This window comes from Chenopodium album, chromosome 5 (genome assembly GCF_948465745.1).
Source record: "Chenopodium album chromosome 5, dcCheAlbu1.1, whole genome shotgun sequence".
Taxonomy (NCBI): domain Eukaryota; kingdom Viridiplantae; phylum Streptophyta; class Magnoliopsida; order Caryophyllales; family Amaranthaceae; genus Chenopodium; species Chenopodium album.
The window spans coordinates 6302778-6323243 of NC_137838.1; the positions used below are offsets into that span (position 1 = coordinate 6302778).

The 20466-nt window shown below is 31.3% G+C and overlaps 1 protein-coding gene across 1 annotated transcript; it reads right to left on the reverse strand.

Moving 5' to 3' along the window:
- Window positions 1–15087: 15087 nt before the first annotated feature.
- Window positions 15088–18148, reverse strand: LOC145631683 (heavy metal-associated isoprenylated plant protein 9-like). The gene is made up of 5 exons (XM_081683829.1): window positions 17808–18148; window positions 17444–17687; window positions 16971–17143; window positions 16716–16806; window positions 15088–15806 (listed from the first exon to the last, which is right to left on the reverse strand). The coding sequence occupies exons 1-5, from the start codon at window positions 17826–17828 to the stop codon at window positions 15316–15318; spliced, it is 1020 nt and encodes a 339-aa protein (XP_081539955.1). The 5' UTR covers window positions 17829–18148; the 3' UTR covers window positions 15088–15315.
- Between the last annotated feature and the right edge of the window lie 2318 nt (window positions 18149–20466).

A 20466-nucleotide genomic window follows, 5' to 3' on the forward strand; every position in this document is an offset into this window, starting at 1 on the left:
AAGGCTAATATCCACGTTTTTTGAAAAATTTTGGAGGTTTTAGGGACCAGTGTAGAAAAGTCTTGATATTTTAGGGGATACATCTCGAGGTCATATAATGCCGTTTGGAACCATAAATGATCATTATATATGTTGTCATAAATGTTCATAGTATGCTTGAGTCAATGAAATCCCTGCAAGTTGTGAACTGGTAAATTGGTCGTTTAAAGGGAAATTGGATGGTTCCACCAACGCCCAATTGGACTCTCGGAGGATATTAGGGACCATGATAAACATTTCGGAAATTTTTAATTTCGGGCGAGGAAAGGTCAAAAAATTACAAAATTGAAGACTAATATCCACGCTTTTTGAGAAATTTTGGAGATTTCGGGGCCTGGTGTCGAAAAGTCTTGAAATTTAAAGGGATACATCTCGGGGTTATATAATGCCGTTTGGAACCATATATGATCATTATTTGTTGTCATAAATGTTAGTGGTAGGTTTGAATTAATAAAATCGGTGCAAGTTGTAAACTAGTAAATTGGTCGTTTAAAGGCAAATAGGATAGTTCAACCCACCCAATTAGACTCCTGGAGGGTAGTAGAGACTTTGGTAAAAATTTTAGTAAATTTTATTTCCGGGCGAAAAAAAGTCAAAAAATTCCAAAATTGAAGGCTTATATCCACGCTTTTTGAGATTTTGAGGTTTCGGGGCACAGTGTCGAAAAGCCCTGAGATTTTGGTCATATAATGACTTTTGGAACCATATATGATCATTATATATTGTCATAAATGTTCGTGTTAGGCTTGATTTAATGAAATCAATGCAAGTTATAAACCGGTAAATAGGCCGTTTAAAGGTACATTGGATGGTTGCACCCACCTAATTGGACTCCCGGAATGTATTAGGGACCATGGTAAATATTTCAGCAATTTCTATTTCCGGACGAAAAAAAAAGTCAAAAAATTCAAAAATTGAAGGCTAATATCCACGTTTTTTGAAAAATTTTGGAGGTTTTAGGGACAATGTAGAAAAGTCTTAATATTTTAGGGGATACATCTCGGGGTCATATAATGCCGTTTGGAACCATATATGATCATTATATGTTGTGTTGTCATAAATATTCATAGTATGCTTGAGTTAATGTAATCCGTGCAAGTTGTGAACCGGTAAATTGGTCGTTTAAAGGGAAATTGGATGGTTCCACCAACTGAATTGGACTCCCGGAGGATATTAAAGACCATGGAAAAAATATCGAGAATTTTTTTTTTCAAGCGGAAAAAGTAAAAATAATTAAAAAATGGAAAGCTAAGATCCACGTTTTTGAGAAATTTTGCAGATTTCGAGGCCCGGTGTCGAAAAGCCTTTAAATTTTATGAGATACATCTTGGGTTCATATAATGTCGTTTGGAACCATTTATGATCATTATATGTTGTCATAAATGTTCGTTATAGGCTTGAGTTAATGAAATCGGTGCAAGTTGTATACCGGTAAATAGGTCGTTTAAAGGTAAATTGGATGGTTGTACCCACCCAATTGGACTCCCGGAATGTATTCGGGGCCATGGTAAACAATTCGGAAATTTTTATTTTCGGGCAAAAAAAAGTCAAAAGATTTCAAAATTGAAGGCTTATCCACACTTTTTGAGAAATTTGGATGGTTTCGGGGTCCGGTGTCGAAAAGTTTTGAAATTCAAGGGGATATATCTCGGGTCATATAATACCGTTTGGAACAATATATGATCATTATTTTTTGTCATAAATGTTCGTGATAGGCTTGAGTTAATGAAATCGGTGCACGTTGTAAACCGGTAAATTGGTCGTTTAAAGGCAAATTGGATGGTTCCACCCACCCAATGAGACTCTCGGAAGGTATTAGGGATCATGGTAAATGTAGGCACCCAAATGTGTCTCCCCAAAACCAAATTCAGTGATGAATACCTTTCATGTCATTGATTATCGAATGAAGTAAAAGTGTGAAAAGTTTAGTGATGAGAATGTTTTTATTAAAATATCTTTTCTTTCTGTTTTTGAAAATATTTCTTTTCTTACTCTATTTATGAAAAACGTGCATTTCAGTTTAGTTTGGTCCATGATAAAGGTTCAATAATGGTGTAGTTGGATAGGGATTGAAAAGACCTTTCCAACGATATATTATAAGCCCAATTCTGATGAATAATGAAGAAGTTATGGCCAAAATACTAAACTGTGTCCGATTTGGTATTTATATGCGGCCCTATGATCTAGAGGAGGGCCTATTATTAATTATCATTCCTAAAGCTATTAGGATTGATTATAGTCTTCTATAATATTCTAGAAAGTTCTTTTGAATCCTAATGGAGTTAGGATTGATAATTATGTTTCAAAGAGTTTGAAATTGAATAAAACTACTCCTTTTGAGAATCCTTGTTTTGTACGAAAAGGTTTGCCTAGATCCAAACGGATCAATCTTGTTGAGAGGTACTGCCCAAGGAAAGAAAAAGGTTACTAGTGGAATATATTCAGATTTTATTTTCGTGCCTCATAATCTTTATCCAAATTTTATATGGTTGGATAGATTTTGAAATTATATTTCCAATGATATATTATAATATTAAATCCGAGGTATAACGAAAAAGATATGAATGAGATATGAAACTCTATCCAAAACTGACACCCTTCCACTATTTCGGCCATATCTTTTTATCTACAAAATATTTTAATCTGATTCTAATTGGGTTGGAAATTAGATTTCAAAAGCTTTCTAACGACATATTATATGACTTATTTGGACTTCTAGATCAAAAGATATGATAAAAACAAAAGCCGCAAAAACTGTTTTGCAGCGCCGGACGCCAAGCCTAGCGTCTGGCGCTGTAATCAGCGTTTGGCGCCACACGCGTGTTTGACGTTGCGGTCCTATTTTATTCTTTTCGAAACTCTAATTCTTTTTTATCATATCCGGCTGATTTTCTCTATAAATAGCCTCCTAAAATTCTGTTTTCAATGATCAATTATCTTATTCTCTCTTTCACCAACTCTCATCAAGAATTTCTTGATTCTCTCTCTCTCTTTCTAAACCAACCCTTTTACAAATACAATTCCTCATACATTAGCACTAGACAAACCTAGCATAGTTCGAAGTTTCCTTCGCCCTAGACGTGAAAGGTTTAATTTCTGAAGGTTTGGTCCCAAATATCTCTTTCAATTCTTTAATTTAATTGTTTGTTTTATATTTTCCTTAAATTTACTAACGTGTGTATTTTGTTATTAGAAAGAGGTACGAGGCATCCAAGTAAGTGCTTTAATTGATTTATTGATATTATGATATAGAAATTATGTCTAGGTTGTTATTATGATTCCTAGTGTCATGTTAGGGTGTTTTGATCTTCCTAGTATCATGTTTAGGGTAACAACTAAAATTTATAATATCAAATATGACAATTGTGATTCCTGCAATGCTTCCTATTTTCTTTCTAATATTCATGTTAGTATCATGTTAGGGCTAAAGCTTTGATTTTTATTGTTTAGTGACATGATAGTGTTTGTTATTAATCTTGTTAGTATCATGCCTAGGATCTTGCTATTATTATGCTTTAACATGAATATTATGATTATAATTGTTATGATGATGTTTCATGATTATTTTCATTATTATTATAATTATTATTATGTTGCTTGATATTTATATTTATTGTTATTGCTTGATCACGCCTTTTATGCATGTTTAAAGGGAATTTGTACTTGTAATCATGCTTAATAAGATAATTAATAATCTTGTTGGGTTAATGTGATTATAATTCAAGTGATCACCAATAATAGTGTTATTTGTGCATTAATATTCAACCAACATAGATAAACAGATTTAGGGTAAATCTATTGATTGCATGTTAGTCAGAAAACGCACATGAATACGATCAGAATAAAGTAGAGGCCTATTATTAGGGCAGGTTCAATCTCTTTTAGGTTGGATTTGTACCTTCATCCCCGAACTACCAGTCATGGTTCCAGACCTATTGGAGTTAACGATTTCCTGGATCGTTAAGGGGTGTAACCTTCTCCTCGTGAACGGTTTACAAGTTCCTAAAACTTGTTGGCGACTCTTTTGCTCTAGCTTCCTTCCCTTTGGACGCTACCGTACTTTAGTGTATGATTACAGTCGGGTTCAAGTTTGGGGTAATGCTTGAAATATTCCCTACAGTAAACATTTCGGCAATTTTTATTTCTGAGCGAAAAAAGAGTCAAAAATTACAAAATTGAAGGCTAATATCCACGCTTTTTGAGAAATTTCGAATGTTTCGGGGCCCGGTGTCGAAAAGTCTTGAAATTCTAGGGGATACATCTCGGGGGTCATATAATGCCGTTTGGAGCCATTTATGATCATTATATGTTGTCATAAATATTCGTGGTAGGCTTGAATTAATAAAATTGGTGCAAGTTGTAAATCGGTAAATTGGTCGTTTAATGGCAAATTGGTTGGTTCCACCTAACCCTCCCGGAGGGTATTGGGGACCATGGTAAATATTTCGGCAATTTTTGTTTTCAGGCGAAAAAAGTCTAAATTCAAAATTGAAGGCTAGTATCCACGCTTTTTTAGAAAATTTGGAGTCATCGGGGCCGGTGTCTAAAAGTCTAGAAACTTTAGGGAATACATCTCGTGGTCATATAATGTCGTTTGGACCCATATATGATCATTACTTGTTGTCATAAATGTTCGTGGTAGGCTTGACTCGCTTGAGTTAATGAAATTGGTGCAACTTGTAAACCGGTAATTGGTCTTTTAAAGGAAAACTGGATGGTTCCACCCACCCAATTGGACTCCCGGGGGGTATTAGGGACCATGGTAAACATTATTTCAACAATTTTTAATTCCAAAATTGAAGGCTAATATCCATGTTTTTTTAGAAATTCAAAGGTTTTGGGTCCCAGTGTCGAAAAGAAATAAGATTTTAGAGATGGATCTCGGTGTCATATAATGCCGCGTTTGGAACCATAAATGATCATTATATGTTGTCATAAATGTTCGTTGTAGGCTCTAGTGAATGAAATCGGTGCAAGTTGTAAACCGGTAAATTGGCCGTTTAAAGGCAATTGGATGATTCCACCCACCCAATTGGACTCCCGGAGGGTATTAGGGACCATGGTAAACGTTTCAGCAATTTTTATTTCCGGGCAAAAAAAAAGTCAAAATAATCATAAATTGAAGGCTATATCCATGCTTTTTGAGAAATTTTGGAGGTTTCGGGGCCCGGTGTCAAAAAGTCTTGAAATTCTTGGGTATATCTCTCGGGGTCATAATTAATGTCGTTTGGAACCATATATGTTAATTATTTGTTGTAACAAATGTTCTTGGTAGGCTTGAATTAATGAAATCGATGCAAGTTGTAAACCGGTAAATTGGTCGCGTTTAAAGGCAAATTGGATGGTCACCCATCCAATTGGACTCTCGGAGGGCATTAGGGAACTTGGTAAACATTTCGGCAATTTTTATATTCGGGCGAAAAAAAGTCAAAAATTTCCAAAATTGAAGGCTAATATCCACGCTTTTTGAGAAATTTCGAATGTTTCGGGGCCTTGTGTAACACCCTAGAAATTCCTTTCGTTTAAAATATATGTTTTGCCCTGTTTAAAACTTTAAATAGGAATATCTAAGACATTACCACCACTGTGAAAACAGCTAAAGCAACTATCAAAGACACACAGCGGAAGACTAATTTCAAAACCATTCAAAATAAGTCAACTTGAAAAGTCAATCAACGAAAGTAAAGTCAAACGAAGCAAAATAAAATCAACTACAACTTGGAACCATTATAAGCCCTTATTAAAACCAAACCAAATTTAAAACCTTTGCGTTAGTCAAGCATAATAATAATATCATAAATAATTAAAGCAATAAACATATCATATACTTATAGAAACTAGCATGATTCGCTCTTCGCTCATGCCCATACATGAATATGCTTCATCACCTGAAAAGCTTCTCTCTACTTGTTTCCACTACTCTCCATTAAAAATGGGTCATCATAGAGCCAAGATAAAGACAAGGCCAACAAACACACAATCAGCAAAGCCGAGTACATAAGCGTAACTAACACACTAACATGCAATTACCTATCAACACACAACTTATCTTGTTGCACCTGTTTTTCAAGCATACAACATTCAATAAAACTTCTCACTAGACCACTACATAATTTATTTAATGTTGACTACGCATCGAACGAGTTTCCCCACTAACCTCCCCCAATAAATTGAGGTTACTGACACGGGAGCTAATTTGCCAGCATCCATAACCACTTGTAACTGGAGGAATTCCTGCGCATAATAATAATAATAATAATAATAATAATAATAATAATAATAATAATAATAATAATAATAATAATAATAATAATAATAATAATAATAATAATAATAATAATAATAATAATAATAATAATAATAATAATAATAATAATAATAATAATAATAATAATAATAATAATAATAATAATAATAATAATAATAATAATAATAATAATAATAATAATAATAATAATAATAATAATAATAATAATAATAATAATAATAATAATAATAATAATAATAATAATAATAATAATAATAATAATAATAATAATAATAATAATAATAATAATAATAATAATAATAATAATAATAATAATAATAATAATAATAATAATAATAATAATAATAATAATAATAATAATAATAATAATAATAATAATAATAATAATAATAATAATAATAATAATAATAATAATAATAATAATAATAATAATAATAATAATAATAATAATAATAATAATAATAATAATAATAATAATAATAATAATAATAATAATAATAATAATAATAATAATAATAATAATAATAATAATAATAATAATAATAATAATAATAATAATAATAATAATAATAATAATAATAATAATAATAATAATAATAATAATAATAATAATAATAATAATAATAATAATAATAATAATAATAATAATAATAATAATAATAATAATAATAATAATAATAATAATAATAATAATAATAATAATAATAATAATAATAATAATAATAATAATAATAATAATAATAATAATAATAATAATAATAATAATAATAATAATAATAATAATAATAATAATAATAATAATAATAATAATAATAATAATAATAATAATAATAATAATAATAATAATAATAATAATAATAATAATAATAATAATAATAATAATAATAATAATAATAATAATAACAAAAGGAATGTACAACGTCCTGTACTCCAGTAGAATTTATGGTTAAATATAAAACCCCATAACTCCCCCCATATGTTCATATTCAAGGTATATACGTTCCAAGAGTTTTGGTGCGTAATCTCTTTCACTTTACGTTTTTTTAAAATTTATTAACTTGGTGATGACTCTCGAAACATAACAACATCAAACATCATGATTATTCAAACAATTAAATACTTTAATTTAACTCTTGAATAATTAGTAACCACATAATATTTAATGTTGAACCCTTTTTTAATCTACCTCGGTGTCAATGACACGCACCTTAAACGCATTAAGCGCCACAAATCCTATCCCTCGGTGTTAAAAACACCTTAAGTACCTTAAGTGAACTATGGCACTAACTTATACTTTATTCTTTGTGTACATTAACACTTACATAGCTCCTTTCCCATGCTTAAAGCATCAATAAAAATTATATGGACCATAATAAAATTCCCTTTTACTATTCCAAACCAAATTAAACATTTAGTTTAATTAAACATGCTCTCTATCATGCCATAAATAAAAGTGTGGTTCATAAATAATATTCAAACTATAATTTTCCCTCCATTACTCTATCACAAATAAATCATGCTTCATAATTCAATCACCAATATCATCCAAAACATAATTTCCATTCCAAATCTAGCATGATACTACTTGTAATCAATTAAACACATTTAGTATGCTACTACATCAATAAAATTATGCTAAGTACGCGAGCGTACCTTGTATACGATCTTAAAATCACCACGACTAACAAAAATCACTCACTTCGAAGTCACCTACAATTTAAAATCATAAAAGAGTATTAAAATCCTCTCTACACAAATTTCGAGCAATATATATTATTATAAAACCCCCTCATAATTTAATTAAAATAAGCTGAAATTATATTTAAAACATCATACTTTAATCCCAATTAATGGGTAATTGAAATTCCTTAAAGAAACTTGATTTTTAATGCACTACGTACCAAAAATTCAAGCATTATATTTTGATGAAAACTTGCTGTAATTAAGGCTTAAAACACTTTAATCAAAGGTTTAATTCATTATAGATAGATCATAACCCTTCAATAATTCATAATTCAAGAACTTAGGGTTTCAAAAATTGGGGCTTTTCAATTAAAAATAAAATCTGAAAATTAATTAACATAATACTCATAATCAAACATCAAAAATCAAATCACAAAACTCATAATTAATAATTAGATCTAGGATTAAACAAATTTTCAAAACAAAGTTTTAATATATTTTTTTTTGTTCGAAAAGATGCGGTAGCCGACAGCCACCACAGCTGCTACCAGCGCCGGTGGCTGCCTGCTGGCGCTGCTGATGGTGGTCGGAGGTGAAGGGGAGCCGAAAAGGGGAAGGGGGGAAAAGAGAATGAAAAAGAAAAGAAAAATAAAGAGAAAAAGGAGAGAAGTTTCCTTGGGTTTTCTCCACTCTGGGAAAAGTTTGATTTGCCTCAAGTGTTGAATATTTATACCCCTTCCCTAGAAACCCTTCTCCCTAACCTTTCCTGTTTTAATTTTCCTAATCCCTTCCCTAACAAAATTTTACTAAAATAAAACTTTCTTAATTTAAACCCCAACTTAAATAAAATAATTAGTTAAATAAACTTTCCTTTTTTATATATAAAATATTTCCAAACTCATTAAAATGAATAATTAAAATACTTTAAATAAAACAATTCAATTTAATTAAATACTTCTTAAAATACTTATTTCAATTAAAATACGTATAAAAATACGAGGTATTACACCCGGTGTCGAAAAGCATTGAGATTTTAGGGGATACATTTCGGGGTCATATAATGCCGTTTGGAACCATATATGGTCATTATATGTTGTCATAAATGTTCGTGGTAAGCTTGAGTTAATGAAATCGGTGCAAGTTGTAAACCGGTAAATTGGTCGTTTAATGGAAAATTGGATGGTTCCACACAGCCAACTGGAGGGTATTAGGGACCATGGTAAACATTTCGACAATTTTTATTTCCGGGTGAAAAAAAGTCAAAAAATTCCAAAATTGAAGGCTATTATCCACGATTTTTGAGAATTTTGGAGGTGTCGGGTAGAGCTGTCAATTCGGGTAAACGGGTCGGGTTTGGGTCGGTAAGAGTGGGTCGGATCAACTCGGGTCAGGTCAATTCGGATTAATTCCATAACCTATGCGGGTCGGGTTTGGGTTGGGTCATGCTTTAGTCGGGTCACGTCGGGTCATACTTCTTATCGGGTTTGGGTCGGGTTAATAACAGGTCAGGTTAATAACAGGCCGGGTTACATTCGGTTCGGGTGAACACTAGGTCGGGTTTAATTCGGGTTTTCACGGGTTTAAACGGGTTAGGGTAGTCATTGGGTTCGAGTCGGATTCGATTCAAGTCAATAATTTGCGAGTTATAATCAGGTCGGGTCATTCTCGGGTTTGAGTCGGGTTCGGTTCAAGTCAATAATTTACGGGTTATAATCAGGTCGTGTCATTCTCGGGTTCAAGTCGGGTTCGGTTCAAGTCAATAATTTGCGGGTTATAATCAAGTTGGGTCATTTTCAAGTTGGGTCATTCTCGGATTAAAGTCGGTTTATGTTGAAGTCAATGCAATAATTAATTTGCAGGTTACAATCAGGACGGGTCATTTCTAAGTGAGGTCATATTCGGGTTCAACTAATTATAAATAGATAATTATCATTTTTATCAAGCTAATTATTTCCTTTGACTATAATATATATGACAATATACTAGGGAACTATAGTCTATAATTTAGGAAGATAATTATCTCCTTTGACCATACAACAAATATATACTATATTTAATTCTTAAATTTGAGGATGATGCTCCTTTCTTTTGCAGGCCTGGACCGACTTGGTCTCCTTAAACAAAATGCTTTGATCAACAATAATAAGGTGGTCTAAATTGCATTTAAGGTGATTTAAAATCGGGTTAGGAACAATTTGGGTTGAATTTAGGTCGGGTCAATAACAAGTCGTGTTGATTTCGAGTCGGTTTAGTAACAGATTGGGTTGAATTTTTGGGTCGGGTTAGTAATAGATCTGGTAAAATTCGGGTTGGGTCAATAACAAGTCGGGTTGAGTTTGGGTCAAGTCAATAACAAGTCGGGTTGATTTCGGGTCAGGTTTGTAACAGGTTGGGTTAAATTCGGGTCGGGTTAAGAACGGGTCAGATTAAATTCAGGTTAGTAACAAGTCGGGTTAAATTCGGTTTTGACGGGTTAAAACGGGTTTGGGTCAATTTCGGTTCAAGTCTGGTTCGACTCAGGTCAATAATTTACAGGTTACGTTCGGGTCATCTCCAGGTCAGTTCATGATCGGGTTCGGGTCTCACATACTCGGGTCAACTCGGGTCTATGGTTGGTTTCAGGTCGGGTCAGGTCAGGTTTGGGTCACCATTTTTTCGGGTTCAGATGGGTCGGTTAATAATCGGGTTTGAGCCGGTATTTTGGATCGGGTCAACTTTTGACAGCTCTACATACTATGCATACACATCATATTAGACATCTTGCACTTAGAGTTTTAGGTTTGTCTTGAATAAGCTTACGCGCAAATAATTGATTGAAATGATACACATATATATTTATTCTCTTCGTCTAGAATTAATTGTCATGTAGTTAGGAACTGTTCACTTCAGCTTAATTTCAGTTCAGTTCAGTTCGGTTCAATAGCTCCTAATTTCCTTATCTCATAAAATATTCAGTTCAACTCAGTTCAGTAAATGTGAACAAGCTCTTAATATCAAGTCATATTTATTGGTGCCTAAACACGTTCGAAGCTAGCAAGCTACATTTTGAATTTGAATGACGAGTTTAAATAAGTAGCATTTCATGTCTAACAAAAATTAATCAGAATCACCTTGAACAATAATCAATTTGATTTCACTTAGTCATCTAAAATTCATCTTGGTCATGGATAGATCAACAAGGTTGAAGACCTACCCTTGAAGTCCATATACAACAATTTCGATTTGAAGACTCGCTTTCGCTACAGCTCAGGTGGGTGTCCACGAGCAAGCCAGCCACTGCTATATATGAGTTGCAGCAGAATCAGATTCACATTATTCAATCTCCTCATCACATTAACTACTTCGTACTTTTATAACTTATGGTTTCACACTATGATATGTGCGTGGATTGATATGTTCTTTGAATTGCACCCTTCAATAATTTCCTTGGCCTGCACTATACATACATTGATATATATATATATATGATGTCGGTCACCAAGGGGTACCTACTATTGGCATACATACCCTTCCTATCATATCCTTAATGATTTATATAGATACCACATGCGAATGCTCATGCATGTAAGGTATCTATCAGGAATTCGAGAGGCAAAACAAGTCGCGGATTGGATTGTTAATCCTTTCAATAGTAATCGTACACATTAGAAATTCCCTTTGTGAAAGGGTTTCCTAAGGAACTATACACCCGCTCTTTTTCTTACCCATGTTCATGCACGCTACATTGCTACATGTAACATGTTCCTCCTATTTAGATATTGCCAAAAAAAAATACACCCTTTTTTATATAAACATACATGTTCCATCTTCCTAGTCATGTAACAAAAAGAGCTATCTCATACACACTTTTATTTTACCATAATTGCCTAATATCATAATATGTTACCCCTTGAATAAACAAAGTAACAACTAACTTGAAATGCATGGTTGATGAGCTTGAATACTTCAACATTCAACCGACTACAACGCAAGCAATAACTACCCAAATAGTTGTATCAACGAACAAATATAATGATATGACAATTATTTCAAACTTCAAAGGATAAAATTAGATGTAGTAGCACATAGTAGGTACAAGTTAAGGACCAACAATAGTAATCCTAAAATTTTGCTTTTCAGACTTTTTTTGTTCTTTGAATTAATTAACCTTGGCATTTAAGCTGACAATATATTTCGTCCTATTGTAGCAGGTTTATGTTAGATTTAGATCAAGGATTTTTAATTATTTTAGTTTTCTTTTGAAGACCCGATTTATTCTGTTACGAATCTTACGATAAATATTATTCTTTGGCGTCTTTCATGTCATCATTATGTTGTGTCACCAAAATTCACATGAAGGGGAAGGGAGAATAGAGGTTATGTAGCCCCAATTGACCAACAATTTTAGCCTTTGGTAGTACATATATATATGACTATATATAAGACTAAATAAGAGTACACCTTATGAGTTATGACTCTAGATGTTTAATTTGTTTTTATTAAACATATAAGAATGTGTAATTTAATTTCTTTTTATTACATGCATATATAATACCTAAGTGCATCCAAAAGTTATGGTTTAGAAGCTGATTGAGGGGATAATGACCAAGTAAGCCCTTCCAATTTTTGGGATCTTGGAATGCACCTTGAAACATAGTCTTAGCTTGGAAGGTCCAAATATGCAAAGTCCAAATTTGAAGGTTAATACTCGAAATCGGATCATTTATGGTGTCAAAAACTTGGGTGATTGATTATAGAGGTGGCATCCTGCTATGGTCATACAATGTAGTTTGGAACCATATACAACTACTAGCTAATCAGCCACATGTACATAAAGGCCCATTGTAGACTTGAGTTAATGAGGTAGGTGATTACACAATTGAAACACGTCAACCTCTTTTCTTTCCAAGCATAGAAAAGTTAAAGAATTGTTAAAATTGAAGGATATAATCCACATTTTTAGATTATTGTCGGAAATTTTTCCAAAATTGAAGTGATAAAATGTGAGTGGGGGATAGTTCATTCGCATAAAAAAAAAAATTGTGTATGTATGAGGATCAGGAATAAAAACATGACCAAAAAAAACAAGTAATGCTCTTATTAAAAAAACGAGATAGACTATCTCGATCTTATTAACTAAATGAGTTTTGAATCAAAAGCAGACAACTTTAGATATTGAATCAGAATTTTTTTTTTCCAAAAGTTGAAGATGTTGAATCTATTTCTTTTGCTTTGCTCCTTAAATAGTAATTAGATGCAGACAAATCAGACAATTTATCGACAAATCTTACGACACCCATCCAAATGCCACGTTAGATGTGGGTCCCAATTGTATTCCTTTTGACATGCTCTGACTGGACTTGCTTCTGCTGACTCAGCTCATTCTAGTGCAATTTATGGACCCACCCATGTGGTATCCTGAAATATTGACCCCCACCCAATTTACTCTTTTTTTTTTTTTTTTTTTTTTTTTAAATTTAATTAGTTTTGTTTTTGGGAAAGTTGAAAGCATCTCTATGTTGAGTTTAGTTACCAAAAATAAAAAAATAAAATAAAAATTAAAATAAAAATATATATTTTTTTAAAATAATAATAATAAAAAAAAAAACATACACATTTGATTGTTATCTCTTTTGCTGACAATTCCTCATGTGGTATCCATATACACCATAATTTTTCTAAGTAAATGGTGTACATCATTTGGTAAAGTCTAAACATAATTGGATTATCTCATTTGACATGATCTATCATTTGAACTCCCATGCTGTTCACATGTAAACCGTCGTACATACATTAGAAAAGTAGAGAGAATTAATTTTTATCTTTTAAACTTAGGTTGAAAGTACAGTTACTCTTTTCATTGCCAACAAATTTTAAGAGATGAAATGTCCTACTTTGGATTTTTAATCAGTTCATTGCAAATTCTTGTTCTCCATGTTGGTTTTCCATGCATGGTCCATGAGAATCAAGGTGAAACATGATTGACTTCGCTCATGATGAAATAACTTTTGTTTGAATCGTCAAATGCAATTATCCAGGTTTTGGTAGTCAAAAACAAATTGTTTGTGTCCATTTTGCATTAAATACATGCTTGAAATTATTCTATGAAATAATTGTGTAGATAAGTTTGAAGTACTCTGTAATAAAAATCGGAGTACTAAATATTCATACACATCAACTTTCATCATTGAAAGAGATGGATTTTGTAAATAGCAAAATAGAAGTGGCGGCATAGCCTTAATGCCCTTAATGTAATCAAGGTTGTGTTTGGTTGAGAAGAAATTGATGATACTTTATTTTTAGATTACAATTAGGCTAACCAGGATTTTCGCTAATTTGATATTAAAATCAATGAATTTCTGTGTTATTTGAAATTGTACACTATCAATTTAGAATTTCATAAAAATCTTTTCCTTGAATTATAGTGAACATAATATATTGTCTGTGTAAAGAAGCAATGACACTTTTTTTTCTTTTATCCCTCACTTTTTCTCTTCGATCCCTTAGCTTAATCCATGTAATTACTCTTTTTGTTTCTTTTAATTTTTCCAAAAAAAAAAAAATGACACAATATTATTTAATGTATGATGAGCTTTTAAAGTTTGTGGTACAATCAATATTACGATAATATAGAAATTGTCATAAATGTGAAACATAGCTAATTCTAGCAGCTAATGTTGGCACTACTTTGCTCCTACAATTAAAATATCATCAAGAAATCTTCTTTGAACTAAACTTAACTTAACAATCTCAAAAATTAATAATGCAAATTATTTAAATCATGTGGCAATCAACACTTGAAAATTAAATTTCCACAAATCAAAATAAAGGTTAAATTTAAATTATTATTTCACTTATTAATTAAGATTTGTTTTAAGTAGAATTCAAGAAACTCAACTAACGCATACATAGCATGGCACCAACTTCCACACACATGATCATGAGCATAGAAGTTAGTGTTTCTGATGCATATTCTCTCAGTTAAGAACAATCCCCCAATTATAGAAACAGAATAAAACATATACATTAAATTAATTTGTACACTTATCATTATTATTATATAATTATGTACATACCTTATAATCCATAGTATTCAATTTAATTTAAAGTTATGTAGGTACAAAATAATTCTAAACATTACTTTTATTAATTAAAAATTAACACTTTATCACAACAACCCAACAAAGTTCTCTATACTCTCATACCATCATGTGGTAGTAAATCTCTATTATTTGAACTTATAATACCATCTTTAAAAAACCATTGATTATTATAAGTTCAAATTTACTTTTTGTGTGGTGATTAATCATCATCATTTACCCCTTAATTACTCTTTTAATTATGGGTTATGAAATGCAACATGCATTTGGATTTTCATCACTAAACAATTGAGGAGGAGGGATTCTTTCTATCACATACATTGGTTGTTGATAATAGTAATTGTACATCATTCTTTTCATTGATTCTTCTTCAACGTAATTATTAATGGTGTGAATAACCTCACCATTAACTTCACCTTCTTCCTTCTTAGGCTCTTCTATATTTTCACCACCTTTTTGATCACCTCCGCCTTCGGGTGGTTTTTCCTCCCCTCCTTCCTTTGGTGGCGGATTGTTTTCTTCTTTCGTTTCCTCGGGCTTAGGCTCTTCCGGTGGCTTCTCACCCGCCTCCTCGGCCTTGGGTGGCTCTTCAGCCGGTTTCTCAGGTTCGGGTTGTGGGACTATTTTGGCTGTCTTCTTGGTACGTCTATACACGTACTCTACCAGTTTGTCTGCGTCCATTGTGCCTGTTACCGTGACCTTTCCACCACTTAGCTCAGTTTCTGCTGTTTGTACTCCTGGAACAATAATTAATTCGATTTTAATCTCGTTTAACTAAAACATAAGTTTTGAGAAAGTTCAGATGTACGTAACCTTATAAAAATCATATACGTACATACACAACTTTTAATGTAAATCCATGCATCAATGCATGTGTAAGTGTAAATACAACTCCATCCTAATCATTCATATATACTTCATTATTAAGTAATGATGAATCTTTAAAAAAAAAAAAAAACAAGGGTGTTCTACATATCACATGCATGTATTCACATAAAAACAAAATATTAATGTAATGTATATAATATATTTTCTAAAAAATGGTACTAATTTTTCAGTATAATTTTTTATTGAAAATTTGATATACAATGTAGCTTAGTTATACTGTATAGTAAATTAGGTAAATTATTATTATGAGGTTTGGCAATTGAAGCAATGCTGCCAAATTCCTTGGACCACAAATTATTTTTTTCATGAACATGTGTTCGTTTAATTCAGCAACTCAGTCATCTTTTTTTTTTTTTTTTTTTTTTTTTTTAAATGATTTTTATTAATTTAAATATTTTTATTATTGCAATAAGGCTGAACTTAAAAAGGGAAACTGATATGAGAAAATAAATAAACAAAAATGATTTAATTATTTTTTATGTATATTATTTTAAATTTATTTATGGGATTCTATTTGCAGGAAATTTTGCTAAGCTTTATAAAGTGGACCAACAGTGATGACATGATCAGAAAGATTGACAAAAATGTTACAGAGAACACAGGAATTTATTTTTAATTATTATAATTATACCGTTAACTTTATAGAAGTAAAAAGGAATATACAGGATATTTGATTAATTAATTAAGTTTGTATCCTGCTCCAAAAAAAAGAAGTGTAAAATTACTAATAATGGCTTGCATATTCATAAACAATGTACCTCTCATTTTTAGTATTTTCTTCTTGAGTTGTCCAGCACATGCTTCACAGTGCATATTTACACTAAGCACCACTGTAGTTAATCCACTAACCTGTACAAAGAAGTAATTTAATGCGTAAATAAAATACGGAGTAACATTATTCATTATTCCGTTCAAGTTTAATTTTTCACGGTCTCTAATACACGCTAGTTAAATCATGACGGTAAAAAAATGTAATAATGAGTGTAGTTATTTAGGTATGGCATGAAAATCACCTGTGAAGTGACAACTTCTGGCATGGGTTCACCCTCATTTGCTGGTAAAGGTGACAAAACCTTAGCCGTTCTCTTTGTTTTCTTTGTTATTTTATTGCATATGGCTTGTGGTTCCACCACACCTTTTACGGTTACTTGATTTTGAGCCATGTCAATTACTACCCCTTCCACTCCTGCTTACATAACAAGAAAATTACTACTTATTAGTAATACGCACACATAATCAACTCCCACAACTAACAGCTACAGTTTGTCAAACAAGTCGACCTTTTATCTAACAAACATAATTCTAATAACATGATCATTATTTGAACCATGTAATAATATTTATAGATTATAACCCTAGACGATTTAAATTGTTCTATTTATATTTACGTACGTGACAACATCAACCATCCAATTCATATCTATCATGTCACATTCATTCACATACACTAAAAGTGTAACACTAGAAGAAGAGAAATAATATAGACCTCTAATTCTCATAATGGACTTCTCAATTTTCTTAGCACATCCAACACAATGCAAGTCCACATATAGAACAAAAGGCGGTGGCGGGGGTGGTGGTTGTGGTGGTTCTTCTTCCTTCTTTTCTTCCTCGGCCGGAGGAGGTTTCGCTTCCTCAGCCGGTGGCGGTGGTGGTGGACTATCTTCTTTCTTCTCCTCTGCTGCAGGCTTCTCCTCTGGCTTATTCTCTGCTACTGGAGCTTGCTCTTCCTAAAACCAATCATATTCATTAATATAACAACATTATAATCATCAAATAATAAAACCCATTTCCAAAAACATTGGAAAATTATATTAAACCAATCATATTGATCATTACACTACACTTACTGGCTTAGCTTCTTCACCCATTGATTGGTTAATCAGAAATATAATTCAGAATCTTGTAATATGAAAATGTAGTGGATTATTGGGAATTGTAGAAAGATTTATACGCAGAAATGTAATTAATTATATGTTAAAAATTGGGCGGTGCTCTCTAATTATACAAATATATGTATATATAGAAAGCTGTTGTTGATTCCAAAGCACATGCAATGCAAACTAAGCCTAGAAAACTCTGTTTTCTTTTCTTTTAATAGAAAGAGAAGAATGAACAATCTTTTTATAAGTTTCTTTTATCCTATCTTGTTTATAAGTAAAAGATTGGGGAAAAGAAGGGGGAAAATGAATGAAGCAAAGGAAGCTAATTTATAGAAGGAATTAGGAAGAAGAATTTGGTGAAAGGTTTTGGTGTGGGGTTTGTTGTGAGGTGTGTGAGGTGATGGTGAGAATTTGATGACGAATATGAGTGCTATTGTGACTGGCTGCCATGTGGATTGTTTAACTAATAAATCAACTATTTTGTTTTCTTCTCGTAATTTCGAGAAAATACAAACTATTGTATATAGGGATAATGAAGTGAACCGCTGAGTTGTTTTTTAAATAAAAGTTATCCTTGATATAATATATATGTACATTATTATTTACTTTGTAATATACTCCATATCTGTTATTATGTATCAGTTTTTAATTATGAGATCTGGTTGTATAGTACAACTTCTTTTAATTAGGGTTTAGTAAATGGTATCTAATTTGAATTTGGATCAAGGATTAAAAAAAATATGAGCTCTTAGCTTGTTGATATATGAATAGTTATTTTGTTAGAATGTATGTGTTAAAAAGCATGATCTAAAGTTTAATTTTTTATGTGAAAAAAAAAATTAATTAATTTTGAATGTATGATTAAATAAATATGCTCATGTATGTATTACTTAGGGACGTTAGGGTTCATGAGAATGTGGAGATTTGGTGGTTATCATGTGTAACAACTATAACATGGTATTTGCACAGGCTGTACACAAGGAATGTGTGATTGATAAAAGTTTATGCTAAACTAATTACAGTACACCTTTAATTTTTGTATTAAGATACAAAAAGCTTAATTACTTTAATTAATAATAAGTTGATGCGATACTTAACTACCAGGTGGAGCCGAAAACCCATAAACTTTAAGTTGATCATTCAAATTAAGTGATCAATCACTTCAACCAATTAAATTATGTGGCCCTATTATGGACAAAACATCTAATTAATTATTTTTCCTTAATTGTAATTAATATTTTAGGTCCAAGATTTTGTCAGTAATCTTGAGCTAGCTGTGTTTTCTATGATTAACAAGCAATACTATATGAATTCAAATGATTGATTAAAATCAGCCAAACAAGAATCAAGAATGTTAAGTATATATTAACATGGTTTCATATAATAAACATAATTAATCAAGAAACTCTATGAATTGTTTACTTGTACTTCCTATTTTATATAAGTAATTCTAGAAGAGTTTGATGTCTACCTAAAATGTCCTTATTTTTAAGTACTATTGTAATATAATTGTCATACATTTAGATCTTGTAAGTAATAAATAACAAGAATTTAAAATAACAATCGACATTATATAATCATGCAATTCAATTATGTACCGGAAGAATGATCATTGACTAACATTTTTCTTACAATACTGCCATATTCATATTCATGTCACTTTAATCTTTAATCATGCTCCATTATTCTTTGTGGTTGTGTCAGCAATAATCACACTTTATGCCATGACCATATTAGTGTGTTTGAATTCACAAAATTATAGCTTTTCCCCTAATTAAGTATAAATAAACAAGATCTTTCAATCAAGCACCAATTAAATAAAGACAGCATGCAATTATCAACATATTATTCTTCGTATATATGACTTTTCAGTTTTCACTCAAAAATAGTTAGTAAACCATATATTTCAGGAATAACACATAAAAATATTTCATATCAATAAAAGATTATAAGAGAGTTAGACACTTATAAGGTTATGGGGTTCCTCCTATTTTTATATGGTTTTGAGATGGAACTCGCTTGACCTTGTCTTTTGAAATGGACTTTCTCAATCTCTTGATGACAGATTGACAGGTGAGGTCTAGTCTTTTATTTATCATGGTATCAAAGTAGGCCTGCAATTTGAGACACTTAATAGCTTAAATAACTCTAAGATCACTTATCCATATAAGGGGGAGTGTGAAAATATAGGTGTAGGATCCATGACATAAACATCACCATGATAAAATCAAATAACTTTTAGATAAGGTAGATCGAGATCATTACCTTAAAAATTAGACTTGATCACCAAGATCATTAACTTTCAACTAAAAAAAAAAAGGTTGGATGAAAATGTTATTCAAACAACATGTGGGCCCCATACTTAGTTCAATGTTCCAAAAGATAGCAAAGACATCACTTCAATTAAAAATAAAAAAAAATAAAAAAAAAAAAAACTTTTATTTGAGCAACCAATTAAGTCCATCTTTATTGACTTACATCCATAGTAAATCTAATTTTATGGATTCCACTCAATTAAATAATAGTGGTGAATTTAACTTGTTGTATACAGATTCAAAGATTCAGGTGGCTGATTCATTTATAAAAGAGTGCATAGGGATAGAGAAAGCGTGGAGTTTGAAAAGCT